The following is a 15,554-nucleotide window of genomic DNA, read 5'->3' as shown; positions in this document are numbered from 1 at the left end:
CCCTGGGGGGTGATTTCTCGCTTTCTGTCTCTCTGTCTCTCTCTGTCTTTCTGGCGAGCGCATGCGCCCTATAGCTAACAACCTCTAAAAAAAAAAAAAAAAAAAAAAAGTAAAGCAAATAGACATATGGAAAGTTTTACAAACTCTTCATCATAAACCATTCCTTGCATTTGACAGGCAGTTTACACTTTTCGAAGGGCATTCTCACCTGGTACCTTGCTTACTCCTCACACACATCCAGTGAGAAGAAAGGGCACTCGCTAGGCTCACTCAGTTCAGGAGGGAATCTGCAAACAGGACTTAGGAGTCCTGACTCCAGGCACACAGGGATATCTAAGTGGAGCCATCTGTAAGTGAAGCTGTGGCTGCAGTCTCTACCCCCTAACTCACATATGACCAAATACTTGGCAAGTGTGTGTGTGTGTGTGTGTCTGTGCACGTAGGCATATGTGCGCTATCCCTACTCATCCTTTCCCTAAAAAGAAAACAAAATACAAAATGATCACTTATGGCTCAGGGGCTCTTGCAGGTCCCCAGGATGTGCCCTGCCACACGCCAGTGGGATGACCTGTTCCTACCTGCTGTGGTTTGAATGATGGTGTCTCCTGCAAAATTCATGTTGAAACTTAATCCCTAATGCAATAGCAGGAAGAAATGCGGCCTCTGGGAATGATTAAATTAGAAAAGCTCTGTCCTCGTGATGGGATTAGCACCTTATTAAAGGGTTTGGAGGTAGAGGGAGCCTTCTCTGACCTTCTGTCGCGTGAGTAATAAGGCACCATCTTGGAAGCAAAGAGCAACCCTCACCAGACTCCAGTATGGCACCTACCACTGGATTTGCCAATCTTCAGAACTCTAAGAAGTACATTTCTGTTCTTTATAAATCACCCAGTTCCAGATGATTTTGTGACAGCAGCACAGACAGACTTAGGAAGCATCCCAGATCTAGCTGCATGACACTAAATGCAAAAAATGTCCCCTGGATGGCTTGAACTACGATAAGAAGAGGAGAGTATCATCGCCAATAACAGCCTCCGCAGTTTGCTGAGTCCCTGGAAAACTGGGCTAAGAAATTCACTGCATGATTTCACTTAATATTCAACACATGCAGTCAATTATTAGGATTCCCTTGTTACGGATGACAAAAGCGGATACTCAAATTGCATAAATAACGTGCCAATAGTCAAGGAATTCAAGGCAGAGCTGAGATTCAAACTCGCATGCATCTGGCTTGAAAGTCATTCCCAGCTCCTGCGATGGTCTGGTGCACGTGGCCCAGTTTTCTCCCTTTTTCTAACCCCTTGGCTCTACGCTCTGTCTATTTATAGAGTGAATGCATGTCTTTGGCTTAGAAGGGAGGTGTGATAGAATGACTGGAGCCTACTGGATATATACATACACCTGTATAAAAGAAATAGTTTTAGAAATATTCTTAAAATAGTCTAGGGAACCAGCAGTTAGCGTAATGGCTATGTCGCTGGACTCCCATGTAGTCGACCGTGGTTCGCGTCCCAGACCCAGTGGCTTAAAACTCACGCCGGACACGTGTGCGTGCGTGCCCAAGATCCTGACAGGAGATTGGAGGAGAAGGGATTGCGGCGTGACCATCCCCCCTGGGGGGTGATTTCTCGCTTTCTGTCTCTCTGTCTCTCTCTGTCTGGTGAGCGCACGCGCCCTATAGCGAAAAACCTCTCCAAAAATAATAATAATAATAATCTAAATGAGCCACAGCAAAGGAAAGAGAAGTCAAATCCATTAAACATCTGACTAAGCCTTCATTAGATTATTAAAATGATCAATTTCCTAATTACCTAATATGACTCTTTTTTTCTTTTAACTTTCGATGGTACAAAAAAAAGCATTAGATACCTGTCTCCAGCCCAGACTTGATAGGTTTAGACATAGCCTAACATTGAATAAAATGTTTTAATATCATATTGATAACATTTGAACATTTTAAACATAAGACATTGTTTTAAAAGAAGCTGCATTTCTTCAAGGGTGAAAACAGCACAAAAATAAAACGAAGCGGCAGAGGTCAAAACATACGTGGATCCAGCCTAAGGTGAGAAGGTCGTGCTGATCCTGCACACGGAACAATTCCTCTACATTCTCCATGTCGCAGTAGTCCGGTCCCGCAGACTGCTTTGGCACGATGACGTGGGTAATAGTAAGCTCATTATGCGTCTACAAAACAATTCACATAAAGAATTACAAGCATCTGACAACACGGGAACAGGAAGTGCAATGTGGCAGCGCCAGACTCGAGAGGACCCCTGATCGCCACACCCCACACCCCATCACACCAATTCCAGAGCAAAGTCCCCGAGGGAGAAATGTGTCCTTTCCACAAAATATGCGTCAGATGTCTAGAACCGAAAGCCCATTTTCTAATTGAAAACAGACCATCAGTAGGAGTTAGCAAGATGCTGCTGGCGGTGTGGGGGGCAGCCCAGGGACTGCAGTTAATAAAGTCTTACCATACGACATGGCAGTGGAAAACCAATCAGAACTGAACAAGGCAAGGTTTATTGGGAGGGAAAGACACAAAATATCTTTGTGTGTTCACTGAAGGGCATTTCTAAAGGGTTGTGGAGGTTGATGGTCTTGTTTTTAGTTTCCTAATTAGATTTCATTTTACTTCTTTATTAGACTTTCTTCTAATAATGGAAAGACTCCGTGCGAACTTCCATCATTAAGATAATGTTTGGGATTTGTAATAGTTAAAGACAAAGGAAAAACAAATTACCCTCCTCAGGCAAAAATAAACCAGAGTGGAAGGCGGAGGGAAGAGAATTTTGTGCTGGGAAAGGCTGCCACGCCCCAGGCAGGAGGGGACCACCCCTCCACAGCGCATACTATGTCTTGCTTTGGGCCCTTCTTGCAAACTGGGCACTGCTCCTCAGCCTTGATTGCAAGTCTTTCCCCCATCCCACCTCTCCTTTCATGGCATATATATTCTTCAGCCCTGACTTAGACATCATTTCTTTGGGAAATCCTTCTTGACAAGGTGAGAGTTCCCAGTTCCATGTGCCGGTGAACCTCTGTGCTTCTGAGAGCGTTCACCCCTCGCCCACCTTTATCATCACCCATCTGTCTAGCTCTTCATGAGCATCGTGCGGGACTGTGGCTGCTTCAGGCTACTGGGTGCCAACACTTACACGGTGCCCGCCATGCAGGTACCCAGTGCCCGTGTCTGCTGAAGGGGTGAATGAATAATGACCAAGCGAATGGACGGACATCTGGTGTGGAAGAGGACACATCAATAGCACACTGCCCCCTGGAGGGCGAGGAAGGCAACTGCGGGTGGGAGACAGTGGGCAACCCCCTGTGCTTGTCCCCAGTGACTTCTTCTTTGCTGGAGGACCAGAGACGACAAAACGGTGGAATAAAGCTACAGAATGTGCCATGAATAAAACAGCTATTCAACTAAACAGCAGTTCACTGTCTCCGGCGAGGGCATGCACCCTACGGCAAAAACCTCCTTAAAAAAATAAATAAATACAAAGATGGCAGGATGATACCTGTCATGAGTAAAAACAGGTAAGAAGTTAATCATAGGGATAATGTCAAACAAAAATCGTGGCAGAAATTTGATTTCGGAAGCCAGGTGAATTTGGAAAGATCTGTGTAACCTATCAATTTTCTAAACAAAGATTTAGTTTATGGCTTGACTGCTTATTTAAGACAGGTTTTAATAGTGTCCCTGAAATTTTATAGTTCATTTTCTACAAGAATAATTTCACTGATAAAAACAGTAGTTTTCTGAAATCCATTTTTGCGAAGTTAATTTTGTACTATTTATAACTTAGGATGCTCTCATTTTATTCTGCTTATTATTTAAAAAGCTAGTATTATTAGACGTACCCTGTCCAGAGACATAAAAAAAGGTCATACCAGTTTCCCACAGAGGATTCCACAGGTCTCTATCCCTCTCACTGTGTTAGCCTCCGCCAGCAGCAGAAATCGGTGGCAAAGATCTCTTGGTAAAACCACACATCTCAGTCCTTCCACCACTAAATCTGAGAAACAGAGAAAGGAGAAAAAGCTAACAAACAAAACTTGCATCCCATTCTTTATAACTGTTCGGGATATACAGCTGCAGCTAAATATAACTTTCAAAAATGAACTTATCCCAGGCTTCACTTTTTTTATTTTTTGAACTGAAAAACTCTTCAAAGCGAACATTGGCTAGAAGGAAGGTGACATTACGTTTAGTATATAAATGATCTTATAAGCAAAATGGGAAGGTGCGAGCACTTTTCCATCTTCATGCCTTGGGTCAGTGATAGTCATGGGTATGTAAGGACATTTTGGACGACGATGTTTGGAATGTCGGACGGTGGAGCAAGACTGCATCCTACAGCCAGGGGTGCAGCGGGCTCTGCAGGGCAGGTCTGCACAGCTGCACTCTGTGATGGGCACGTGACAACGAAATCGCCTCCCCCCACGTCTCAGAGTGTCCCTGTCCTTAAGCAACTCATGAATACAGTTACAAGTGTTATGTTTTCTCTTGGCTCAAGGTCACTTTACAGTTTAAATGCATTGCATGCATCTCATTCCTATAGAACTTAAGATAGTCTTCTTTTTTGGGGGTGGGTATTTTTTTTAGAGACAGGGTCTCATTATGTTGCCAAGGCTGGCCATGAACTTGCAATCCCCTTATCCCCTTGCCTTAGCCTCCTGAGTAGCTGGGACAACAGGTTCCCTCTCCCCAACCCCCGGGGCTCTTTATCGTACTTACCCTAACCCTAACTTACCATAGGTTACCTAAATACTTATGCAGATAGGCGATCAGCAAGCAAAAGCATAGCAATTTTGGAAATGATTAGCAGTAAAGTCATTTATAAAATGGTTGCTTGTCAGAACTCTTTTAAAATAAGTGGGAACACAAATTCCGTCTGCCTGTGTCTGCCAGGAAGAATTCCCTGTTTGATTTTGGAAACTCGCTACATTGACCTACCAGGACTAAGCAGCACTAACTGTTGGCAGAAATGCAAATCCATTTCGTTTGTACTGAGAGCACAATATTCTCTCAGCCCAGGGAACGTGCCAAACACACTGAACCTAAATACGCTATTGCTGAGCGAAAGTCTGGACAAATCATTTTCTCAACCTCTTCTTCCTGCTCCACTATGTAAGTGCTTACTTCTAATATTTATGCGTTTCTTGGTTTAAAGTACATGGAAGAAAAAATGACTGGAATTTATCTCATTTAAAATCTTGTTCAAGGACAAAATACCACCCCATTGATTGTGGTCTCTGGGCTGTTGAGGCAAATCGTGTCCCCTGAATATTGACAGTGTATGTCGTAAAAGCCAGAGAGGACTGAAAGTTTGAATACTGTCATTGAAACCATGCCGTGTAGGGGTGCAATGACAATAATGAAATGAGGAGCGCTCCCTCAGATGCAGAAGTGTGATTCCATCAGCTAAAAGCTCCCATGTCTCGCAGGCATGTAGCTGGCACTTACCCTGAACCGCACTGAGGGTAGCAGCCGGCTGTAAGGCCCTGTTCAAGGGAGGAGAGTGGCTAGCATAACTGGTGGCATCACTTTTGTTGGGTTGGTCGGCAAATACATTCAGCAAGGAATTGTTCTGGTGCGTGGAGAAGCAGGACACAGCGCTCCCATCGATCTGCTCCGACAGCGCCGGGCTCGCTTGACTGCGCATCTGACCTCGGGCTAATTCTTGCTTCTTGAGTTGATCTTCGAAAAACAGAAACTGCTCAGATTCCAGCTGTTGTTGGCGCATCTGAGCGATCCGCTTCCTTTCTGCCTCTATCAATCTCTGATGTTCCAGATTTTTGAGAATTTCCGCTTTATATTTGTTCTAAAAAATGTGGATGCCAGGAGATAAGGTTAGCTTCCAAGGAATAACCATCCAGCTGGGGTTAGAGACTCTCAATCTTCTAGCAGATAAAGAGACAGCTAGATGCTGCAATACGCCCCTGGGGATGCTCGGGAGACAGTGAGGACAGTAAGGAAGTCGCACACCTTACAGCAGAACCCCTGCATTTGCCCATGGTGCCAGTTCTAAATACACTCATATTCGACCAGAGACAGGTCATGGCTGTCAAGTGCTCTGCATTTCCCTGCACTTCTAAACATTGGAAAATCAAAGTTAGGGTTGTCTGCTTAGCCTGCCCAACCAGATCACATGGAACAAAATACAGTATACAGTCATACATGGTATTATTACACTTCTAATGTGCTAGAGGGTGTGTGACTTGCCACAGAAAGACAGGGAGGGAGAGGAAGAAAGCAACCCCCATGAGGAATGGCCATACTGACATCACTTCTCCTCCATTTCTCCCTCCTTTTGGGATTGTAGGCACACATGCACACATTTTTAAGCTGCCTAGTCTGGGATTCAAACCACATGGTTGGCTATGTGGGATATAACGCCCTTAACCATGCATAGGCTGGCCTATATTCCATAATACACTAATATATTGATAGTAGCCACTAACCACAGGTGGCTACTTAACTTTAAATTAATTAAAAGTAAATGCAATTGTGGGACCAGCAGTTAGCATAATGGCTATGTCACTGGACTCCCACGTAGTCGACCGCGGTTCGTGTCCCGAACCCGGTGGCTTAACACTCACGCCGGGTGTGTGTGCATGAGTGCCCAAGATCCCGAGAGAAGAATGGAGGAGAAGGGATTATGGCGTGGCCATCCCCCCTGGGGGGTGATTTCTCGCTTTCTGTCTCTCTGTCTCTCTCTGTCTGTCTGGCGAGTGCACGTGCCCTATAGCAAAAACCTCTAAAAAAAAAACAAACAAAAGAAAAAAACAAAAGTAAAACAATGGCAAATTCTTTCCTCAGTTGCACTAGTAGCACTCTAAGCGTCCAACCCCTAGCTACACATGTCTAATGGCTACCATATTGGAAAGTGCAGCTAGAACATTTACGCCATTGCAGGAAGCTCTACTGGACAGAGCTACCCTGGCACCTTTAACATTTGACTCAAGAATTCAAACTATGCTGGAATTTTATGGAGAAGGGAGACTCACTAAGACATGGTTCTCAAAGTATGTTCCAACCATCTCTGTCAAGAGTTCTGTTAAAAATGAAGAGTCCCAAGCTCCCTGGACATAGCAACATATGCAGGCATTATACACCCAGAGAATATACAATTTTAATAAGCTCTCCAAATGACTTTGATGGAAATTAGATTTGAGGAGCAACTGTAAAGCGGGGGTAGTGACTCCTGGGCACACAAGCCATCCCAGGTCTTGTCACAGTGCCGATTCGGATCTAGCAGGTCTGAGTGGGGCCTGAGACTGCATTTCTAACAAGGTTCCAGAGGACACTGCAGCCTGCAGGCATGCCTGCTCCTTTTTCCTTGGCATAGCTGCTGCCACTCTATCCTCACAGAGACTTCTACCGTCACACACACGGGATGCTATTATGGATGAAGGCGGAACGCGGGATAGCTGCTGAGGCCGTTCCTTTCCGGAAGGTCCTGAATTGGAAGACCATACACACTGCTGCTGACCGCAGACGGGAGACCGGAACTGGGCTTTTCTTCTCTCTCCCTTGCCATTGCTTTGTCTTAGCCTCTGGGATCACTTGTATTTTACACGTTTCAAATCACATCATTGATTTGCACAGGTGGACCATTCTGATCATATTTGCTCTACCGCTCAGTTAAAGCACCTCATTCAAACCAGCCTTCTGGCTTTGTCCATAGAAAGTCAAGAAGTTCTACGAACATTTTCAGAGCTGATGAGATTAAAATGAAGTGAGAGTCAGTGAAGGCCCTAAACTCAACAGCAAACTAATACACAAAACCCCAACTTGGTCATGGTGCTACAAAAGTGAAGGATGCACATTTTGAAGTTGAGTATCCCATAGGCTTCCTGGTCGTCTTTTCCTTTCAACCCCTTTCTGTCTCTTAGATGTCAATATCCACTCTATTTTATATTAACAATCCAGAAGTCACCACTCTTTGATCATATAATTACGTTTCACCCATATGGTTAGCTGTTCCTCCAGCTCACTGTAGTACTGACTGTGACCTTTAAGAACCAAGTGCACATTTCCAATGCCTACATCATTAGATACATCAGAAACCATTCAGTGCTCTCCCACCTCCCACTGCCTCTGTTCATCTAGCAAAGTGCAGCCATCTGGCTCAAGGTTACATTGGCAAGAGTTTGTCAAAAAACTCTATCTAAATAACTCTACCTAAATAGGAAATGTATTTTCTAATGCAGTGCTTTATTAAATGTCATGAGGAAATAAAAATATCACCTCTTTGGTACAAGTGTGTAACCTGGATGTCAACATGAATTTTATTATTGGTTTCACATCACTGCAGCTTTGATTTTTAACTTACATACCTATGACATCCGAAAAGCTCATCCTATGAAAATGAACTTCAAAAATTATTTGCACAGAAAACAGTCATGAAATAACTGTACCAACTGAACTTACTTTGCTTTGCAAATATTCTTGGTATTCTATGTTGTATTTCTTTAAAAGGTCCTTTTTCAATTCATCTGTCCTTGGAAATGCAATCTCCTTCAGTTTCTTTTAAAAATAGATATCATAGTGATTAGTGGGATTTTCACATACTCTTTCAGATCATCAGTTGAGACAGAAAATGCACATCTCTCTTCTCTAGGGCTCAGAAATACAACTCTTCAGCAGAGAAGAAAAATATTCCTTTTGTAAGCTCTTCATTGACTCCACTGGTTAGATAAGCATTTTGTTTTGGCTAGTGCCCCATTTTTAGGGAGGGGGTTTATAACTACACGTTCCACAGTACATAAACCACATGGCATCTGAGTAGAAGGGACACTGGAGAAGAGGGGCGGGCAGGATTTCCAGACTTGCCACACTAATAAGTAGTTAAGGCATTCCTATAATGATGTAGATACCAAGCCTAATCCCAGCTCCACCAAATCAACACGTCTAGGTGTTCTTCACTTCTCCAGTGATTCCTAGTGGCAAGAAAAATCTAGAAAACCTGATATGATCCAAACACCACACCCCTTTTATACATGAGGAAACAAAGGCCTAGGGATTGCAAGGCCTGACCAGCCTCATACAACGAGCGAGTGGTATAGCTGTATTAAATTTAATTTGTATTCATTTCAATTGAATTTCTATATTAAATTAATTTGTATTAAATTTAATCCTAGTTAGGATTTAAATTTAACACCCAACTCCCCTGACTCTACCAGTTTCTTTGGCCAACATTTCTGTTCTCTTACTTCTTTGCCAGTCGTTCATTCACCAATCCATTTGCTCAACTGGCATAAATAAGGGAAATGTATAAACTTTTGGAGGAGTTTTCTCCCACAAAGGAAAATACAAACAACCGTAAATTGTAAGTAAGCATCTCCTTATTAGCCTGGGACCTTCTATTTCCACACAGAACTGTCTAGGGTCGAATGAACAAGAGAATGGAGGGGAATTACGGTATAAACACACGACAGTGAATGACACCTCAGCGAAATAAGTGTAGACATTAAAAAAGTGTAGATGACCACGTGACAAAAATGCTTCCAGGCAGCCTCAGGCCTGGCCTGACTGGGTGGAGAGCCTTCACGCTGGTATACAACAGAATATTTTTCAACAGTTACTTAGAACTTCACCCTGTGATTGGCTTTGTAGTTACTGTTTTCCTTCATATAAGATCAAGACAAACTACTTTAGACAAAAAAAAAAGAGAAATAATTTTAAAGGTTTATTTAAAAGGACACAGTCTCATCTGGAGATATGTTAAACTATGTACGTTGCAAATGTTCATGGTAAATGACCGTATCGCAACAACCTTCCTTCTCCTTGAGATTATTTCAGGACTCCCTCTCAACACGTTATTATCCATAAGGCCAGTACTTTAAAAGAAAAACAGAACGCTGTGGTTGCCTTAACAATCACCACTAATTTTCAAATAGCTGTTGGGTTCAGGACTACATGGAATAATTGAAACCAGCCGAAGTAAATGTAGAACAAAATAATAACTCTGGCAAGTACAGGGACATGCACAAGTCTTCTCTCCATCTCTGCGAAGAATCATAAAATAATTCCTTCTTTATTGAGCATATCCTTGCCCTTTTTCTCTCTTCCAGCATCAATTAAATAACTCCCACTGGCTCGGTAACGATCATTAAACATCTAAGAAATCGAAACACCATCACTAATGGGATACATTTCTCGTGCTTACACTCTCAAGGGGAAGAAAGGAAGGGAGGCTGAATCAATAATGGATAATTGTGAGGCACTCGATGCCACCAGAGAAAAGTCACCCCACAGTACCTTCATAATATCCTGCTTTTCGGGTACTGCACATTGCTGGTACTCTCGATGGCTAGGGAGCTTTTCCACAAACAAGCTAGACAAAGAGAAAAATGCATCCTTACCTTTCTATGATAGCAACATCTCAGTTGTGGTTTCTAGCATGAGATTGAGCATCCTTTTGAAAACAACATGTCTAATATGATTTAACCTTATAGGCTCTCCACCTACCTTCTTTTAAAAAAAAAAGAAAGAATTACTTATTTAATCTTTTTCTTCATTACTCTTATTTTAAAATTAGCTATAGGGCACATGTGCTCACCAGAGACAGAAAGGGAAAGTGAGAAAGCAAACCTCTAGGTCTAGAACTCAAACCATGGTTTGTCATGTGGGAGTCCAGCGCCTTAACCACCATGCTACCTGCTGGCTTCATACACCTGCCTTTTCACTAAAGGTAGGCATGCATATTCTTTTGGCTTTAGAGTTGTTAAGTTGAATAAACTAGGCAGTGATGCTAACAGGGCTATGGTCAGGATGCTCCCCAAAAAGACCAAGTCACTTTGGTCCTTCTCAGATCCTGGACTCTGAACTCCCCATGGTCAACGTCTTGCTCACGGGTGCTGTTGACAATGGACAGGATCATATTAGGATGTTAGAGCTTGGAAAGATGGCTGTAAATCTCTCCTTACCCTGGAAAGACTCAATGACCACTGAAGAATCAATAGCACCATCACGTATGCACCAAAAGCTCTTAGCTGAAAATTTATAACTATGACAAGTGATAGCCAGAATCCCTACTGGACTGGGAGGTGCAATGCAGGAGTTAATCATTTTTCACCACCTTTTTGAGGAACAAGAGACAGCAGAAGATGAAATGTTTTCAACTGAGGACTTACAGTTCAGAAACAGAAGTTTCAGCTATCAATGGTGGTAGAATATCTCCAATTTCAGGTTCATAGCTTAACTTTAAAAATAAACAATATTCCCATAGGGTTGTCAAACATTCTCAACGTTTTCAAGTTAACTTGGAAATTTGTATACCAGGTTAAGTTGCTTATAATTTTATCCCTGCTAGAATCACAGAACATAGTTTAAAAATATTCTATCTTGGGACCGGCAGACGGTGAAATGGTTACATCACTCGAGTCCCATGTAGTCAACTATAGTTTGAGTCCCAGACTTGGGGGCTTAAAACCCAAGCCCACACATGCCTACGATCCCAAAAGGAGGATGGAGAAGGGACTGCAGCATGGCCATCCCCACTGGGGGGGGAAGATTTCTTGCTTTCTATCTGTCTCTCTGGTGAGTGCACATGGCCTATAGCAAAAATCTCTCTTAAGAAAGATTTTTTTAAAATCTTTTCGCTTATTAAATGATCTCGGCTGGTAAGTCCTCATCAAAAATAATGAAATTATAAGTGAGAGAAGCCAGATGCGAAGACATTTCTCTTATATATGGGATCTAGAAGCAGAGAGTAGAATGGTGGTTATGAGGGGCTGGAGAGGTTGAGAAGGTAGGAGAGATGCTGGTCAATGGATACAAAGTCTCAGCTAGAAAGGACGAACAAGCTCAGTTCCATGGTACAATCCAGTGAATACAGTTAATCATACAATATACTGTGTATCTGAAAATTGCTCAAATAAATTTCTAATGTTTTCATTATAAAAAACATGGTAAAGGGAACCAGCAGTTAGCGTAATGGCTATGTCGCTGGACTCCCACGTAGTCGACCACGGTTCGCGTCCCGGACCGGTGGCTTAAAACTCACGCCGGGCGCGTGTGCGTGCATGCTCAAGATCCCAAGAGGAGAATGGAGGAGAAGGGATTGTGGCGTGACCATCCCCCCTGGGGGGTGATTTCTCGCTTTCTGTCTCTATGTCTCTCTCTGTCTGTCTGGCGAGCGCACGCGCCCTACAGTGAAAATCTCTCAAAAAAAAAAAAACATGGTAAACAGGGCCAGCAGGTGGTACAGTGGGTAAGGCACTGGACTCTCTCATGGTCAATGGCAAAGTCCTGAGAGAATAATGGAGGGGAAGGCATATGGCAGGGTCATCCCCCATGGGGAAAGTTTCTCACTTTCTCTCTCTCTGTCTATCTCTGTCTGTTTCTCTGGCAAATTCACATGTATTACAGCAAAAAATAAATAAATAAATAAATAAAAAGTCTCTCAAAAAGAAAATGGTGAGATCAGCAGATGGTGTAATGGTTACGTTGCTGGACTCTCACATAATCAACCATGGTTTGAGTCCTGGACCAGGTGGCTTAAAACTCACACCCCATGCATGTGCATGTGTGCTCAAAACCCCAAGAAGAGAATGAAGGAGAATGGACTGCAACATGGCCATCCCCCCAGAAGGGAAATTTCTCACTTTCTGTCTGTCTCTATTTCTTTCTGTCTTTCCAGCAAATGCACATGTACTGTAGCAAAAAAACAAAATAAAACAAAACAAAAAAAACATGGTGGAACCAGCAGATGGGGCATGGTTAAGTCACTGGACTTCCACATATTTGACTGCAGTTCAAGTCCCAGATCCAGCGCCTTAAAACTTACATTGGGCACATGTGCATGTGTGTCCAAAATCCCGAGAGGAGAATGGAAGAGAGGGGGGTGGAGTGTGGCCATCTCCCCAGGGGATGATTTATAGGTTACTGTCTCTCTATCTCTCTGTCTCTCCGGTGAACACATGCACCTTATAGCAAAAATCCCTCTCTAAAAAAAAAAAAGTAAACATATATAACGGATAAGCTAATTCACTTGATTTAGTCACTGCACAATGCATACAGATATCAAATGTGTCACCTTAAGTACATCATAAATTGTACATCATAAATATGCATAATTTTATATGTCCATTAAAATTAAAATAAAATCTATTAAAAAATTAACTAGTAAAATTAATCAACACGTGACTTTCAATCAAACAAAAATAAAGAATCAACTTAGATTAAATAATTATTGATAACAGTGCGTTGCCGGAAGGAAAGCCTAGGTCCCATTTCTGTTAATGCTTAATCCGAGAAATATTACTAACAAACACTTACTAATGGAAAATATGAGAGTTTTAAATGGCTGTTTTGATGTAGCCACTTTTGCGCAACACTTTGAAAGCTCTTTTGAACACAGCTCTTTTGAACAGAGCCAAGTAAGCTGCCTTAAAAAAAATATATACTGGGTATTGTACGAAACTATCACACCCCAGCCCTGAATTAGCTCTCTCCCATGTTCCCCAATTTGTCTGCTAGTCTCAACCAAGTGACGTGTTCCAGGTGCTGTAGATGCAACCACGATGGGGCTCCTGCCATCACAAAGCTTACCTTCCTGTCGGGAGGAGAGTGACATGAAAGAAGAAACTAGACTTGTGAAGAAGAGACAGGCAGGTTCCTGGCTGGACTGACATCCCTGAGCCTCACCCGACTCTGACCTTCCCATTGGGCTCTAAGCCTGAGATGGTATGTGAAGACATTAGCGGGTAATTAAAAATCCCAGACATTTAATGCTTTCGGCGACTTTAAAATTGGTCCAAATGTAAAAACATTCCTGGTATCCAAACTGCCACATCTAAATATCACATAAATATTTTCCTAATTTTATTCATTTCAAAGGCCTCCAGAACCAAAGACTCACGTTATAAATTTGTTATAAAGAACAAAGGCGTTTTCCAAGTTCCCCTCTTCCAAATACACAGACGCCATCCTCTCCATCTCTACCCCCGATCGGAAGTAGCGGCGTGGAGTGATGTCTTCATTGATGGTGATGTTACAGCCCAGCTTGCTCAGGGCACGGACCCGCTCTTCTGGGCTTAGAGAAACATCTGTGTGGTCAGGCATTGCAGCTAGCTTTTTCTGCAAAGCAAAATTTAAATGTCTGAGTGTAGTAAGCATATGGCTGATATTATGGATGTATTTTCTGTACTAAAAATCTGACACCAATACCCAAACAAATATTTTCATAAGCATCAATGATGTGATCAAAGCAAAGTCTTTTTGCATAAACAACAGACTTCTGTATCAGTCAACAGACCAAAGAGATGCACGTCTAAGGTAAACATATATTTTTACTATAGTAGGACACCTTTTTAGGCCTTGGGTACAATTATGTGGCAGCTCCTGAGTATGCAAATATTTTAGGTCATTTTAGGTAAAATATCCTCATCTCTCTGTGGATTTCTCCATCCCAGGTATGTGAAGCAGGCCACAGATGGGTTCCTGTCATGATAGGTGATGATGTTCTACTGGGATAGTCTCCAGATGGTGGTGTGGATTCAAAGCTGTTAAAAAGATTCACCTCTATGCCAAGAGCTATCTAGTTTACTAAGATAGTTTCAAGGGCTCCCTGCATCTTCTCCAAATGAAAACAAGACAAAACAAACAAAACAAAACACTACGGCCAATAGGTCCTACAGTAGTTTTTTATTTATGTTTTTATATTTAGAAAGATTTTTTTACTCTAGAGTGTGCGCACTTGCCAGAGAGACAGATAGTGAGAAATCTCCCCCCCAGAGAGTTGATCATGCTGCAATCCCTTCTCCTCCATCCTCCTCTTGGGAATTTTGGTGCACACACGTGTGTCCGAGTGTGAGTTTCAACTCAAACCACGATCAATCATGTGGGAGTCCAGCACCTTAACCTCGACGCCACCTGCTGGTGCATGGAGTAGCTTTTTCAAGCATAAGAACACCCTCCCCCAGTTTTCTGGAGAAAGAATTGTGATGTAGCCATCCTCTCTCAGGGTGATATCTCACTTTTCCTCTCTGTGTCTGTCTTCTTCTTTTTTTTTTTTTTTTTTCTTTTTTTGGAGAGGTTTTTGCTATAGGGTGCGTGCGCTCACCAGAAAGACAGAGAGAGACAGAGAGACAGAAAGTGAGAAATCACGCCCGGGGGGGGAGGGGCACGCCGCAATCCCTTCTCCTCCATTCTCCTCTCGGGATCTTGGGCACGCACGCACACGTGCCCGGCGTGCGTTTAAGACAACGGGTCCAGGACTTGAACCGCGGTCGACTACGTGGGAGACCAGTGACATAGCCATTATGCTAACTGCTGGTCCCTTTGTGTCTGTCTTTGACAAGTGCAAGTGCCGCATGGCAAAAACCTAAGGGGAAAAAAAAAAAGAAAAAAGAAAATTACAGTAATAATGTACTAAGAAAAAGTGATATGAATACATTTGAATTTTACTGATATGAACAGCCATCTACACACGTTTAGAAAAGCATAGAGAATATAAATTGAAAAAAACTACTCAAGTATTTATTTAAAAAGTCAGTGCTGACACCAGCAGGTGGCATGGTGGTTAAGACAGCTGGAT

The 15,554-nt window shown here is 42.7% G+C and overlaps 1 protein-coding gene across 3 annotated transcripts in view; it reads right to left on the bottom strand.

The window, feature by feature from the left end:
• Positions 1 to 15,554, bottom strand: part of STAMBPL1 (STAM binding protein like 1) — a 52,444-nt gene that overhangs the window by 5,160 nt on the left and 31,730 nt on the right. For 2 of the 3 annotated variants that reach the window (XM_006147607.3, XM_027771484.1), the window contains exons 3-8: positions 13,878 to 14,095; positions 10,274 to 10,349; positions 8,444 to 8,539; positions 5,474 to 5,831; positions 3,898 to 4,022; positions 2,050 to 2,187 (exon numbers count right to left, since the gene is read on the bottom strand). In XM_006147607.3, coding sequence (XP_006147669.1) covers positions 2,050 to 2,187; positions 3,898 to 4,022; positions 5,474 to 5,831; positions 8,444 to 8,539; positions 10,274 to 10,349; positions 13,878 to 14,095 — 1,011 coding nt within the window. Of the gene's footprint in view, positions 1 to 2,049; positions 2,188 to 3,897; positions 4,023 to 5,473; positions 5,832 to 8,443; positions 8,540 to 10,273; positions 10,350 to 13,877; positions 14,096 to 15,554 lie in introns of those variants that run through there. The other variant, XM_027771485.1, reaches the window with a different exon arrangement.

The sequence above is a fragment of the Tupaia chinensis genome, unplaced genomic scaffold (assembly GCF_000334495.1).
Source record: "Tupaia chinensis unplaced genomic scaffold, TupChi_1.0 Scaffold000217_1, whole genome shotgun sequence".
In the NCBI taxonomy this organism is placed as follows: Eukaryota; Metazoa; Chordata; class Mammalia; order Scandentia; family Tupaiidae; genus Tupaia; species Tupaia belangeri.
Note: the sequence above shows the minus strand (reverse complement) of the source record. Positions and strands in the feature narration are given on the sequence as shown.